This window comes from Equus caballus, chromosome 1, assembly GCF_041296265.1.
Source record: "Equus caballus isolate H_3958 breed thoroughbred chromosome 1, TB-T2T, whole genome shotgun sequence".
NCBI classification, from domain to species: domain Eukaryota; kingdom Metazoa; phylum Chordata; class Mammalia; order Perissodactyla; family Equidae; genus Equus; species Equus caballus.
The window spans coordinates 126,041,987-126,056,958 of NC_091684.1; the positions used below are offsets into that span (position 1 = coordinate 126,041,987).

Here is a 14,972-nt window from a genome sequence, read left to right on the forward strand (position 1 = left end):
TGCCAGGACAAACAGTCCAGCTCTGCAGGGGATGCCTAGGATGGAGGAGTCCTTGTGGGAGTCACCACTCATTCATTCACTCATTCATTCATTCATTCAACAAATGCGTGTCGAGTGCCTACTACGTGTCAGGCGCTCTCCTACTTTCTGGGATTACAGACCTGAGAGCAAGCCGGTGTTTGCCTCCACGTTGCTTACGGTCCAATTCAAGGAGACAGATTTTCAAATGAGCCTCTCCCGTGGACCTGGAGGAGCGTAAGGACGGGGGCTTTCGGGAGCTCTGCATGCTCAGGGCGAGGACATCAGCTAATCTGCGCACCCTCAGCAAGCTGTGACCTGCAGTACAACGGTAACCGTGACCATTAGCATAGTCTTCTCCTGTAACAGTCACTGTTCTAAATGCTTTCCACGGATTGACCTCTTCAGCCTCCAAATGATGCTATCAGGTGGAGAGAGTCCTTTCCATTTTACAGATCAGAAAGCGAGGCAGAGGGGCTGGCCCCGTGGCCAAGCGGTTAAGTTCACCCACTCCGCCTCGCCGGCCCAGGGCTTTGCCGGTTGGGATCCTGGGCGCGGACACGGCACCGCTCGTCAGGCCAGGCTGAGGCGGCGTCCCACGTGCCGCAACTAGGAGGACCCACAACTAAAAATATACAACTATGTACCGGGGGACTTTGGGGAGAAAAAGGAAAAACAAAATCTTTAAAAAAAAATAAAAAAGGAAAGTGAAGCAGAGAGAGGTCCACTGACTGGCCCAAGATCCAGCAGGTGGCGGAGCAGGGATCAAACCCAGTGGTGCTCCATGCACCACACCACTGTGCCTCCCCGTGGGAGGGGCGGACCCAGGAGGGAGGGGAGGGACGGTCTCCTAGTCAGGGGGAACAGCCTTTGAGAAGGCTCAGAGGCAAAGGAGGTCTGAGAGGGGTTCAGAGGGGACACTGAGTGACCAGGGCTGGAGAGGTGACTTCCAAACAGAGGCACAGGAGAGGCCTCGGGGAAAGATATCACCCATCCCAGTCTGTTCTCCTTTTCTGCCCTCTCACCCTCTCTCCAGATGGATGGGAGGCCCCTTGAGGGCAGGGAAAAGTTCCAAATCACTTTATTACGTAATTATTATATCACCTTCCCTCAGCTGCCCTCCTCACCCCTACTTCAACTGTTGCCGTGATTTCTTGTTGCCATGTTGACGTTCAAACTGGGCCCTCGGAACTGAGCTATGTCAGCGGTGACATCACACAGGATTTACTGGAAGACTCGGAGCTCACTCAGATCCCAACTGCTCACAGAGAGGTTGTGGATCCGGGATCTCCCTGTGGGGCAGCGCCTGTAGCTGCCAACTCACAGACATTGAGGACTCACTCAGAGTCTACGACCCAAGAGAGGCTGAGATTGGGAAGAGGGAGAGAGATCCTTCCGGAGACCATCCTGGGAGTTCACCTCTGCCCCGACAGGATGAATCGGCGGCAATCCGGGAGGAAGAGGCCTATCTCTGAGACCCCAGGTAAGGAGAGGAGGAAAACAGTCTGATGGATGGGAGCTGGGAAGCCAGGGGTCTGATTTCCCCGGACAGATGGCCAGGAGAGCGAAGATGAAGGATTTGGCCAGAGGCCTGAGGCTCACTGAGGCTTTCACTGTGAACGTACTGTGTCATTTAGTAGACAACGAACACATGCGTAACATGAATGACTAAGTGAAGGAGTGAGTGAGTGAACCGAAGGACCCCCTACTGTGAGTCTGAGGGTCTTTCCTCAATTGGCTCAGACTAGAAACTTAACTGTTCAGGCCTGAGCCCTAGGAAGGGCTTGATGGCCACGCGAAGGCAGGAAGCAAGGGAGCCCCTGGGGCAGACGGCGTGGGACTGGGGAGAAGGGGCGAGGGGACTTGTCCCCTTCACTGTCCTCGCATTTTCTACTGAGAGGGAATTAATACATCAGGCGAGGCAGCAAAAACAGTAATCCAGAAGTTATGGAAGGCTGCTGGGTGGTTGGCCCGGTACCCCACGACGACCCCAGAGGTCTCCCTCATTCTGAGCCAGGGCTGGGGCAGAAGGGGGCCTGGGCAGACAGCACTACCCTCAGTCCAAGGCCTTGCCTTCTCCTCCTCTGTCTCCCGTCCACCTCTCCCGAGGGCTCTACGATGTGGCACAGCAAAGCTTCACTTCAGAATCGCATTCTAAATCTCTCCTTAACCTGTGTTTCTGCCAGAAATCCTACAGATCCTAGTTCGGGACCCTTTCCCCAGTCAGTTCCTTTTCCCCTTGCCTCCTCCCCAACTTCCTGACAACTCCCATGTGCTGCTCGCCACAGGCCCAGCTGGTTTCCTCTTCCCTCCTGGTCTTCTGTCTGCAGATTCTGTCCACTGCCCCCTGAGGTCTTCTCCATCTCGGTCCTACCTGAACCCTTCGCTCCCTCCCCCACACACCCCCAAAGCTTGCTTCCATCACTTCCTTTCTGCATCCTGAACTCTCCAAACCAGCCCCGTCCTCAGAAGCATGCACAGACCCTGAGGCTGACGCGGCAAGCCCGCAGATGCCCTCGGTGAGGTTTTCACGTACTCACCACGGAGGTTGGGGGATCAGGGCGCTCAGACACGGACATCTGTTTTCTGCCTTCACACTGAAGGAGCTCATCTCACGAGGAAGTGCTCAGGAGTCAGCTCCGAGCAAGCCTTTTTAAAGGTCTAGTGTTGCTCGGTTAAGGAAGGTTTGAGAAAGAAGGAAACTTGCAAGAGCCTTAACAAAGTCTGCAAATTAGTATGTCTGTCAGTGGAATTCCTTCTATCAGTGCCCCCCTAATACCGGGTTGAAAAGAGCTGAGCATTTCTCCCGTTGGCACGCTAACCCTCTAACTAACTATCCTAGCAAATCAACTTCATAGAAAACATCTCCCAGAGGGGTAGCATAGTTGGCATTCAACAAATGTTAGGAAAAAAAAAAAAAGAAAAATTAGCCTGAAGGTCCTACAATTACAAGCAGAAGATCGCAAAGGGTATTGTATTGTCTCCCACGACAGACCTTTGACACAGGGTACCACTGTCATTGGTACCAATGTGCTCGAGGGGACTTGTGTCACCCCCAGCAGTGCAACCAGCACTGGAAGGCTCGGGACCCGGGCCCGCCGGGGCAAGACGAAGATGTGACGAGGTTTCCCAGAGGTGGAGGAGGGTAGCGACGGAGAGGCCCCCAGGGACCCCCGACACAACAGCCTGGGCTCAGAGACCAGGCCCCAGGCCCCAGGCCCCAGAGCTCATGGAACTCCCACTCTGTTCTCAGAGGCCTCAACCCAAGAGGACAGGGCCACACAGCCTACACCATCGGCAAACAGAAGCCGGAGCTCCAGGCCCAGGAAGACCCTCCGACTCCCAGAGACGTGTGTCTCCTCTGCTTCAGCGGAGCGGACCTCCCACTCCTCCAGCTACGGGTCGCCCAAAGAGAAGCAATGGGTGCGGTGCGCCTATTACACCCAAGTGCGCACCGTGAAGGGGGTGGCCGTCGCGTGGCAAACCGAAAGCGGGTTTGCACCCGTGGACGAGAGGCCCCGCGTCTTCGAGGCCGAGCTCTCCCAGGAGAGCACCATCGGCCCTCCCCCGAGCCCGGCTGACACGGAGTCCCTGCTCAGCGACACGGAGCCCTGTGTCCAGGAAGCCGAGGCGCACACCCCTGCGCCGGCCGTCCAGGAGCAGGGGGCGCCGCCCCGCGCGGTCACCCCGGAGTGGCTGGTGACCGGCGAGCACGGCTTCCGCTGCGTGGCCTGCTGCCGCGTGTTCCCGTGCCCGGCCGCCGTGGTGGCGCACGCCGAGCGCGGCGTCAAGGAGGGCTTCAGCTGCCGCGTCTTCTATGAGGAGCTGCTGGAGCGCCGGCGGCCCGCGTCTGCGCCGCGCCGGCCCCGACGCTGCCACCTGCTGGCCCAGAGGCGCCTGCTGGCGGCCAAGAGCAGGGAGGTGCGAGCCAAGGAGGAAGCCTGCCTGCGCCTGCAGGCGAGACTGCAAGCACAGAGCCAGGAGCTGAGGCGGCTGCGGAGCGAGCTGGCGTGGCTGCAGAGGCAGGAGGCCTGGCAGAGGCAGGGCCGCGGGGCGCGGCCCCAAGGACCGCGGGGCACGCGCCTGAAGGGCCGCGCTCAGGCCCTGTGACTGCAGAGCAGGGCTGTGGGTGGGATGGGGCCTGTCGGGGAAGACCGCGGGTCAGACCGCTTAGCCACCCCGGGAGACCCTTCGCTCCAGGCTGCGTGGTCCGCATCGCCAACCAAGGGCGTGGAGAGCACCACCCAGAAGGGGTGGATGAAGCGGCCTCGGGACAGCCGACTCTGCACGCCAGGTCAGGCCAGAGGCTCGCCCAGCCAGGAGAAGAGAGGAGAGCCCCATCCAGATGCTGTGGAATTCGGGACCCTGAACATGGCGACCGTGTAAGGCGGGAAAGAAAACGGGACTTCAGGGGGCTCTGGAGGGCTGGGAGAGCGCCTCAGCCAAGGGAGCTCTAAAGGAAGTGTGGTTGAGAAGGGGTGTAGCTGAGTCGTCCGCAGGAGGAGGAAGCAGAAGGAGTCGGGGACGCGGGGAAACAGTCTGTAGGACAGCAATGGGATAAAGCCCCTCAACCCGCCCCTCCGCCTGCCTCCGCTCCCAGCCACGTGCAGGGAGAGACAGGAAGGAGGGCCTGCAAGAGGAGAGGCGGGCTCTTAAAGGAAGCTGAGCTCGCCATCCAAGTCCTCTGGCCTCACTGGGAGAAGCGGGGTTGGAGGGATGTGCCGTTCCCTCTTGGGGGGAGTGGAGGTGGCAGCTGGTGCAGAAAGACTCCATTGGTGCCATCCTTTTCTGCACAACAGGAGATCCAGTTACTGGATGAGTCCTGCAGAGGGTCTCCTAGGGTGCAAGGGAAGCAGCTTGGAAACTTTTTGGCCCCTTTACAACAAACATGCTTTACCCCCCGGTCGTGACACATCCGTGACACTTGCCTGTTCTTTCTTTGTTCTGTGGTATAACCGGACCTATCCTGAGATCAGAGAACTGCAAGAAAACACCTGGCTGAGGATAAAGCAGCAAAAGAGAGGACATTTCCTGTGAACCCTGGAATTATAATGAAGGCAGGGGTGATCCGAGGTGAGGATGGGAAGGGTCAGGTTCATGCCCAGACTCCATGGTGGGCAGAGAAACTAGGGTCAGGGCATCAAGTCCAAGGGCCCGGGAAGCGCTGGGGGTGTCAGGGTGTGTCCATGTCCCTGGGAGCTGAGACGCAGAGTGACACGGGGACCCTCAGGGCACAGGGTGCGTGGGTAGGGTTCCCAGGCCTGGCACATCCATCCACGGGCTGCCCTGTTTGTACTTCTCAGAGGGACAGACATGGCTCCTGAGGGTGACAGGGTCTGAAGTGGAGGGAAGCCAGGGCTTTGAGGCAGGTGCTAATGATGAAGAAGGAAATCCTGTTGATGAGGATTATTTTAGGCTGGTTACTTTTAAAAACTGCAGACGGGAAGGAGCCTCTGAGGAGTGGGATTTGCTTGCCCTTTGATGAGAGACATTTGCATCTGTGAAGGAAGTCTCCACGTGTTGGGGGTGTCTCCCTCTCTGCCCCAGGAGGAAGGAGGGGTGACCTTATCTCTAGAGACTCTTAATGGGGACGGCAAGGACTTAAGTCTTGTCTATGGTGCTCGTCTGGTAACCTCACCTAGCTGACTCCTCCCCCCACCCCCACCACCAATAGCCTCCGGGAGGCATAGGACATCCCGACTTAATCCGGTCTGATTCTGACCTAAAGTTATAGGGCCAGCCAATAACCAGACCCCACCTGCACTGATGCCATTTTAACAACTTCTTTTACACATTCTTTCCTTTGTCTTGGAAAGAGATAAACTCACACACCTATGCCTTCAGTTTAGCCCTACTCTCAACCCATGTTGGCAGCGGCAGCGGCAGCGGCAGCTCCTCCTGCCCGTGGGTCCAGTCCCCACGCAGCAGCTCTGACTGCCCATGGGTCCTGTCCCCATGCCGGCAGCAGCAGCTCTGACTGCCCATTGGGTCCTGTCCCCATGCCGGCAGCAGCAGCTCTGACTGCCCATTGGGTCCTGTCCCCGTGCTCTTCCATACTATTCTCTCAATCAAAGAGCACTACTGCCAGACCTTGAGAGTCCAAGAAATCTCTCTTTCGACTCCTCGGCTCACCCACCCCGCATCTCTGTGATTCTCAGAGATGCGAGAGTGGAAATGGTCTGGCAATCCCAGTGGGAGGCAGAGGCTGGCTGGGACTTTCCACTGTCCAAGAGATCTTTTGTCCAAAATCTTTTCCTTCCTATAAGTTGCGAAATCCCCGTTAACTACGTCTAAGGGTAGTCTTGGAAAATGGCCTCGAATGCACCTGGGTGAGTTTTCCATTAGAACGGTTAGAGGAGTAAGGCGGGAGCACATAGCAGAGAACAAGAATCTCGCAGTGTCTGCGTGTCACTTAATGAATTGCACATGGTGTCCAGCCTTCTTCCTCGCCAGTATACATGTATACTCAGCACACGTTTGAGGGTGGATGCTTTAATCCTCACAGAATACTTTGGTCATTTCTAGGTGTAGAGTCCAGAAGAAGGCATGGTCTCCAAATGGCAAGCAAGAGCTCTGCTGGGTCTGACCCCTGTACAGCTGAGGGTGTGTCTTCATTCAGTGGTCGGACTCTTTGTGTCTGACGTTAAAGATGGGCTCATGCCTATCTTTTCACAATGCAAAATTTAAAACTGCATATCTGTGATGTTCTAACTTAGAGAGGTCTTATATTCTGATTATGATCTGTCTAACTGCAAAGTATTGTAAATCGAAAGTATAATCAGAATCATCCTCTCCTATGTAAATTGCACTCCTCTCCCAAGTTGTCCAGTGTTAAAAGAGACACGTGTATCCTTCCCTACATCTCTCTCTGCTCAGAGACTGCCAGATTCTTAATGTTTCTGTCCCCTCAGCATTCACTGTCGGGATCCTAAGCCCCAATGTGATGGAGTTAGGAGATGGGGCGTTTGGGAGGTGACTGGGTCCTGAGGGTGGTGCCCCCATGACTGGGACTAGTGCTCTTATAGAAGAGACCCCGCAGAGTTCCCCAGCCCCTTCCACCATGTGAGGATGCAAGAGTGTGAGCCCGATAGGGCCCTCGCCTGTCCATGCTGGTACCCTGATCTTGGACTTCCAACCTCCAGGACTGTGAGAAATCAACTCCTATTGTTTATCAGCCAGCCTCAGCTGTGGTATTTTGTTATAGCAGCCCAAATGGACTAAGACAGACACACATATACAGTCCCAGGTACACGGGGAGGTCTGTCTGTTTCTTCGCTTTTTTAAAAATGACGTCACACTTGGCCCACATTGTTCTGCGCCATGTTTCACTGGACAATCTATGATGGATTCCTGTCAGTCAGCAGATACAGCTAACCCTGTCTTTTTGGTTCTTCTTATTTTGACTCATGTTTACTCTTCATGGCTTTGAATTATAGTATACCTTATATACACTGATACATAACTATAGAATGGAAATACATTTCATTATGCTATTTCTTTAAACACTGTCCCTTCTGCGTGTTCTCACTCATTGTCACAGTTGCAGAAGTGTGTCCAGATAATTCTAACAGTCTAATAAGTAGACTCCTTCATCATCCTTGCTTAAGCAATCATACACATACAAACATACGCTTCTACTCCTTTATGCACGTGTATATAGGTTTTCCAGTATACTCAGATCTTTGTTCTTGTTTTACCAAAACGGGCTCATTTCCTACATACTAATTTGCCCCTTCCTCTGCCCCTCCCTCCCTCCCTCCCTCCCTCCTCCAGTGGAATGTCGGTTCGATGCCCTCCATCAGCAAAGGCCTCAAGGACAGAGTTTAAGAGAAAGCAAAGCATTTCCCACCAACTCCTTACCTGAGAGCGTCTTCGCGAGAATGCACGGCACACATGTCACAGGACACAGGAGATGCGGCCTTCTTTACCTTTTCCCTCCTCAAGAAGCAGGAGCCAATGCCAAGAGGTCAGGGCTCATGTCTCCGTACTTCTCACGCCTCTCGTGGTCCCATTTCTCACTCGAGTCGTAAAACTGGGAGTCAAGCAACCAGCTGTGAGAAGATGAACCCAGGAAGTACTCCTCGGCTGGGATGCCTTCAAAGACCGATTATCCGAGTCCTAAGACCAGCTGACGACCTGGGACACTAAGGTGATTGGTCCTCTACCTGCAGGAAGAACAGACTGGGCTGAGGCAAGTCCTCCTTGACCCATCAGGCACCCCAAGAGGTTTTGGAGGCTCCTTCGTCTCTTAAGTCAAAAGGCACGTCCAACCCAGTGGGAAAAGCACGGGGCAAAAGACGTTCTCCTTTGAAAGCGGAAACGGGCCCAGGACTCACAAGTGGCATGCGCTTCACCTCGGGCCAGCTTTTCAAGTTAGCGCCAGTCTGTCCCTGGTCGCCTGCACAACCAGGCTTTCCTAACCTTTCACCTCTCTCCTTCCCAGTGTCCTGTGGCCTCTGCCAGTCTTAAGGTGATAGTTGACACCGCTGCTTGCCCACCTCCGAGGTGGCGGATTCTCAGAGTGCCAAGCGCAAACCAACAGTGCCCTTAGGGGTCCTTTAACGGAAAAGCTGCCAAAAAGAACACAATGCCCAGAATAATCCCGAGACCCTGATGAGGAGGAAGCGGGGTGGGGGTGGTCTTTGACTGTTGGGAGTTCTCAGGGCTCAGGGGCTCCAAGTCACCAGGGTCATGCCCATGGCGGGAAATCTTTAGGGGGTCTGCAACTCTGTGTGTTGAGTGTCCGGCGCAGAGGCCCAGGCAGCCCAAGAGGACCTCTCTGACCTATGCCTCACCCAGCAGTGGGGGAAATCTTCACTAGGTGACCCGCAAGTATTCCTGGGGATCTTTCTTCCAAAGATCTTAGTTTGCAGGCTCTTGAGCGGTAGGAGATGAGAAAGCTGGGACCAAGGAGGTTGCCCAGAGGAGGAGGCTCCCTTTGTGTCCTTGGGGGTTTGGTTCGGCGCCCCCCACCCCCACTTGTTTAAGCGAGTAACGCTCCAAGCAGGCATTTGTTGGTAAGTTGCCTCTGCTTAGTTTATTGCTTACCCAGAGGTCAGCCATGGAGAGTCTATGTTGAGTTCATTGGATAGGTCTTCTTTTGCCTGGGCAGAGCAGAGTCTGGTCACAGCTAGTGATGAAACTTGGGAAACTGAAACGTGTTAGGCCAGACCAGGCAGGCTTTGCTGCAGAAATTCTTGCCGTTTAGCTCCATCTTCTTGCTAAGTCTCCCATGTAGACCACGCAGGGCAGTGGAGCTCGTGGGAAACCGGCGGGGCTGGCTCTCACAAGTGGACTTGTAAATGCAAAGTCTCCCGCTTTATCAGCATCACACTTATCTGAAGATCTTGTAGGAAACGCAGATCCTCAGGACCAGCACCATGGGGTTCCTACAGACTGGGCATTCTGGGCCTCAGAGTCGTGTCGGGGTGGGGACAAAGGCGTTGCAACCCTAAATATTCCAGTTATTCAACAGTCATTTAACTACGTTACACTACAAATTACCCCCAGTTATGACTCAACAGGTGCCAAACTCAAACAAAAGTGGACTTTAGTTCTCTGGCCACACAGACCGTGGTCACCACTGCAAACGACAGTCTAGAGTCCCTAGTCAGAGGGACACAGGCTCACCTTTCTCGTGGACTCTTGGCAGAATGTTTTGACAAGGTGCTGCATGCAACAGGTCACATGCTTCTTCTAAAGACTGAGAAAGAAAGAGAAGGTTGCATCAGGAAGTTTCTCTCACCGTAAAGCCGGACAGACAAATCTGGAGCTGAAAACAAGGTACATCTTTGCCATTTAGTGTTAAATAAACACTGGAAGCAGCACCATGCAACAGAACTCTTCGGGATGATGGAAATGTTCTACATCTGTGCTGTCCATTACGGCAGCTGCCAGGCACATGTGGGTATTAAGTACTTGCAATGTGGCTAGTGCACCTGAAAAATGGAATTTTTAATTTTATTTACTTTAAATATAGACATAAGTAAAATCCAACATTGAATGTGGCCTTTGTTTTCCAGGATTTACCATTCTGGCAGCACTACCCCCAAGTTTGCTACCAGCCCCTTAAGAACCAGAGTTTATAACAAGACACCACGGCAGAGACAGGAAGAAGGGCGCTTTCTCTGCAAACAGTGCAGGCGGTGGAAACAAAGGGGCAGCATCGCTTTTGTACGCAGCATTTACTCATTCTCCTCAGAGCCCCAAACAAAGTTCTGGACAGTTGCTCTGAACCTGTAGCTGGATCGAAAACTCCTTTAAAGAGGTATAAAACCCTACACTATTCAAGGCCCGTTCTCCAGAATAATGCAATGTGGAGAGAAAATTTACTTGCAACATCAGGGGTTGCAGAATTCCTAAAACCCCACCATGAGCCCAAAGATGGTCTAGAACAGGGCATCCTTCCAGAGTCTGAGGGCTCTTATACCTCAAGGAAGGCCCCTTGGATTGTGGTACCTTCACCACGGAGAGGCAGGAAAGGAGAATGGGCTCTTGTGTCCCCTACTCTATACCCAGCCTGAAATCTTATAATTCCGTAGTAATAAAGCAAATTATTAAACAAAGAAATGGTTATCAGAAACTTAAGACATATACTGACTGATGAGATTTTTCCTTCTGAGGATCTCCCTAAAGATGATGCCAAAGCTAACATCAAGAAGAGGAAGAGAAGAGTTTCTACACTCATCGAGTGTCTCACTGTCACTTAACATAAACAGAGTGAAGCAGCCAGTCAGCCGCCACCTGCTCCACCAGGACATTCCAGATGGAGACTGACCCCTCCACACCCTGTCTTCTGTTTCTAAGGCCAGAAGCAGTGCTTGAGCCCTTCATGTAGGATATATGTAATAGAAGCCACCTCCGGGCGAGTGCAAACAGGAGCACCTCCCCTGGGCAGGTCAAGGAGGTGTGGGGGGAGGAGAAAGGGACAAACTAAAACAAGGGAAAGGATCAGATGGGGACCGCACACTATATAAACACATAAAAGGAGGCGATGTTAGTGGAATACTACGCAGCTATAAAAAGGATGAGGAATGTCACCACTTACTAATGTGGAGGGGTCTCCAGGATGTATTTACTATCAAGTGACAAAAGCAAGGTGGAGAAGGGCGATTGGACTGGCTGCACCCACAGATGGTAGGAGGGCAGCTGGAAGGTGACTGACACAAGAAAGTGGCCAGGCCAATGGACTGAGGAAGGGAGACTTCGATAAGGGAAGAGAGCTGCTGGTGGGAAGGCTGGGGCAGAGCCACACAGGGGGAATTCTGCAGGTGGTAAAGGGGCCTGCCACCTGGCAACACCACCCCAAAGGGGCTGACTGGCCATCTGTGCTGCTTCCAGGTACCACTGTCACTGAGTTCAAATCTTTGCCCCTAAACCAAACCAGGAAAAAAGTGAGAACAGCATTAAAAACAAGCAATCTAGAACTATTCTAAAACAAAAAGTTTATTAACACGCACAAGCTAAAAAAAGCTACATTACCAAAACATTTAGGTTGGTTTTAGGGAGTCTTTCACAAAGCTAGAAGATTTATCTATCCAATGCACAGATTCAGAATAAGATCAACATTTTTCACTACTGAATCAAATCCTGGTGCCAGCCGGAGCCACCACTGCATGGCCTCACTGGACAGGACCCCTGGGGCCCCACCCACACACTTGGTGCCCTCAGCAAGTGGGTGACGGTTACCCTCTTTTCTAATGTTGTGACAAGTTGAAGGACACATTTTCTTTTAATATCTTTATTTACAATAGTGGGAGCCTGTGCAGATGCCAAAACATATTTTATTACCACCTTCTTTGGAGAGACCAAAATAACCACCAAGAAGACATCTACCCCTGGGTTGGATGGGACGTGGGCATAACCATCTGAGACGCAGTCAGAGGAGCCATGCCGTCTTCCAACTTGGAGAGCCCCACCCTGGCAAACCTATTGGAAAACATCACCCCTTATTTCCAAAAGGACAAAAGCAACACACAAAACTCTAATCTGGTGCTGGGCCTGGAAGCAGACTCGTCCAACACAGAAGGAGTAGCTTCTCACCACCTCGACAAGGTGCGCTGACAGGAGGGGCCAGAGAAGGCAGAGGCAAAGGGGCGACAGGGAGCAGAGGGTGGGAGAAGGAGGGGCCAAAGGCATTCCTGCAAGGCACGGCTACCCTGTCCACAAAAACCACACATGGTGCTCACAAGAGCCCTCAAGCATGGGCCGAGGAATCTGCAGTGAAAACAAAACTGCACTCAACTGCATTGTAGATTGCCCTTTTCATTCACTTTTATTCATTGTTCGAGAAACATCCATCCACTCCTTAGCCGAGGTTTGCTTTAAGATCAAGTGACAACCATTTACAGCCTCTTTCCCAGGTAGCCAGCACTGTGCTTGTCACTAAATGGAGCTAAGTCCAGAGGCAAAGACTTGAGACACAGGCCTTGGTCTCAGAAGGAAGACACCGGGGATCCGTGTCAGCTGGGCGCCGGAGACCGGGCACTTACCAAGCTCCCAAGACCTAGAAGAGCCCTTCACTGAGGCACCAGTTCCCACAGGACTGTGGTGAGCCTTGAAGAGTGCTGGACAACTCTCAGAGGGATTTTGTGCGAGAGGCAACAGGTATAATTTAAGAATCTGGGTGGGCACGGATCGCACTGGTTCCAGATTTTCTCTTTCCCTAAGTTTCTAAGAGAGCATCACACTCCTTCCTGAAGCCAACAAATGTCTGGTCATTGCCCTGACGGTGAGTACAGACTGTTCCTTTGAGCTGACGAGAGACAAGTACTGTTTCTTCAGCTTCAAACCCCCGTGGTTCTGTAATTATCTTATGTTCATACAAGGCCTCCTTGACATCTTCTATTTTGGTAAAGAAAAGCTTTTGACAGTTTATCTTATTTGCTAAAGGGGAAGCTGGACCAGAAAAGAAACCCGCCGTCTAACAGTTCCCTGGCACTGACTAAATCAATTCTATAAGGCAGTCCCCCTTCAGTAAAACTCCCCGACCCTGACCCAAGCCAGTGACTGAAAGGCCTCTTCAGGCTTAGATGTACGTGGACGAAAGAGACTGCACCTTACGTTGTATATTCAGGAAAAGCCACCTGAAGGAAATTTTCCTATATTAAATAGCTAAAATTCATGAAGAGAGATTACTATTTAAAGGAATTCTTCCTAATTTATCTGGCTGTTAAAAATTTACATATATTTAGGTAAAAGAGTCAGTCCTCCCCAACACGTTCCTGGAGGAGGCTGCCCTAAACACTGGCTGCTTACTGGTCCGGTCAGCCTGCCTGCTTCTTGGGAACTGCTGGCCTGCCCTGTGACTCCGGTGGGTTCTCCAGGTCCTGCCATCACTCCTGCTGTGGGAGAGGGCAGCACGTGACGGGCTGCTCACTCAGGGTCCATGCCGAGTCTCGAGTGGTAGGGACAACGAGGGCCTGGGAGTCACCCCCTTACCACTACATGGAAAGGGTCTGCCTAGGAACACAGCAACATAGAGGGAAGCCAAAAGACACAGGCCCTGACAGGAGGCCATCAGCTCCTGGATGTGTCCACACCAGCCTGGGATTCCCTGACATATGAGCCAAGATGTTTTCTTTTTTGTGTATGCGGGGGTAAGGTAGCCAGTCCAGTGGCTCAGCCCCTGGATGCCTGGCAGGCTGACTGCCACGCCTGAACTGTGTGCTGGGCACCCTGACCCACGTCACTGCAAAGCATGACCCTGCCTTTGCCAGGGCCCTGAAGACAAGAGACTGCTTTAAGAAGCAACATAGCAAAGATCTCCCCAAACTGGTCTAGAGATGCAATGCAATCCCTATTGGAATGCCAATATGCTTCTTCAATACAATTGGCAAGCCGGTTCTCATACTTTCAGAGCAGAGCAGAGATCCATGAAGAGGCAACACACTCTTGAAGAAGAGGAAGGTAAGAAAACATGCCCTGTCAGGTATCAGGTATCAAGACTTAAGTTAGAGCTATAATGAGTAAGACAATGTGTTATTATGCCACGGACAGACAGGTAGATCAACGAGACATGGCAGAAAGCCAAGAAAGAGACCACAGAAAGCAGGCAGGTGAGAGGGAGACACTGCAGATAAGCAGGAAAGGAGGAGTCCTTCAGCCACTGGAGGAAGGACAGCTGGTTACCCAAAGGGAAAGAAAGAAACTTCATCCACTTCTCACATCACATACAAAACCAGTTTCAGGAGGATTATAAACTTAAATGTACAAAGCAAAACTTAAAACGTTTAGATAAAGAGATAAAAGAATATCTTTATGATCCCTAGGTAGGGAAGAACTTCTTTAAAAAGATACAAGTGCTAACCATAAAAAAAAAGACTACATTCAAATTAAGAGTATCAGTTTATGACGAATCACCACCATTGGAATGCAAAGATAAGCCACAAACAGGGAGAGGTATTTGCAATATGTGTAATACATGAAGGATATATAAAGAACTTCTATAAACAAGCTGTAGAAAAATGGGCAAAAGACACAAATAGAGCATTTAACAAAACAGGAAGAACCAAGCAACAAACGAAGATGCCCACCTCCTTGGTCATGAGGGAAAGGCAGAGAAGGCCAATGAGATTCTCTGTTACACTCACTAGGCTTTCCAATTCACAACTGCCAGGTGACATGACATACAAGGGACAGCGGGACGGCCACAAATGATACCACAAGGAGGCAATCAGTGGAGAAAGTGGCTCTCCCACCATGCGATTGCTTAGTGGTGGTGGGCTGCTACTTTATTATGCTGTCCACCACAGCAGTCATGGGACACGTGTAGCTATTGAAAAGTAAACTAATGAAAATTTAAAAATCAGTTTTTCAGTCACACTGAGCCGCATTTCAAGTGCCCCACAGACTCAGATATGGAACTTTCCATCACTGCAGACAGCTCTCATGGAAGCCGTGCTTTATACCTTACGTGTAGCAAATATGCATAATAAAACATTTTTACAACGCTC

At 52.0% G+C, this 14,972-nt stretch overlaps 2 protein-coding genes across 4 annotated transcripts in view; one reads left to right on the forward strand and one right to left on the reverse strand.

Annotated features, from left to right (window-relative positions):
* Positions 1–1,269: 1,269 nt before the first annotated feature.
* On the forward strand, positions 1,270–10,587 carry LOC138917101 (protein FAM170A-like). Of its 2 annotated transcripts, none has more exons than XM_070231685.1 (5): positions 1,270–1,501; positions 3,272–5,091; positions 6,544–6,621; positions 7,792–9,921; positions 10,041–10,587. In XM_070231685.1, the coding sequence occupies exons 1-2, from the start codon at positions 1,453–1,455 to the stop codon at positions 4,126–4,128; spliced, it is 906 nt and encodes a 301-aa protein (XP_070087786.1). In that variant the 5' UTR covers positions 1,270–1,452; the 3' UTR covers positions 4,129–5,091; positions 6,544–6,621; positions 7,792–9,921; positions 10,041–10,587. The 2 variants fall into 2 exon arrangements, with proteins under 2 accessions (XP_070087786.1, XP_070087796.1); XM_070231695.1 differs by having other exon boundaries at positions 7,792–9,801.
* LOC138917096 (cytoplasmic FMR1-interacting protein 1) overlaps positions 9,614–14,972 on the reverse strand; it is an 87,581-nt gene continuing 82,222 nt past the window's right edge. For both annotated transcript variants that reach the window (XM_070231677.1, XM_070231679.1), the window contains exon 27: positions 9,614–9,721. In XM_070231677.1, coding sequence (XP_070087778.1) covers positions 9,629–9,721 — 93 coding nt within the window. In that variant the 3' untranslated portion in view covers positions 9,614–9,628. The remainder of the gene's footprint in view (positions 9,722–14,972) is intronic.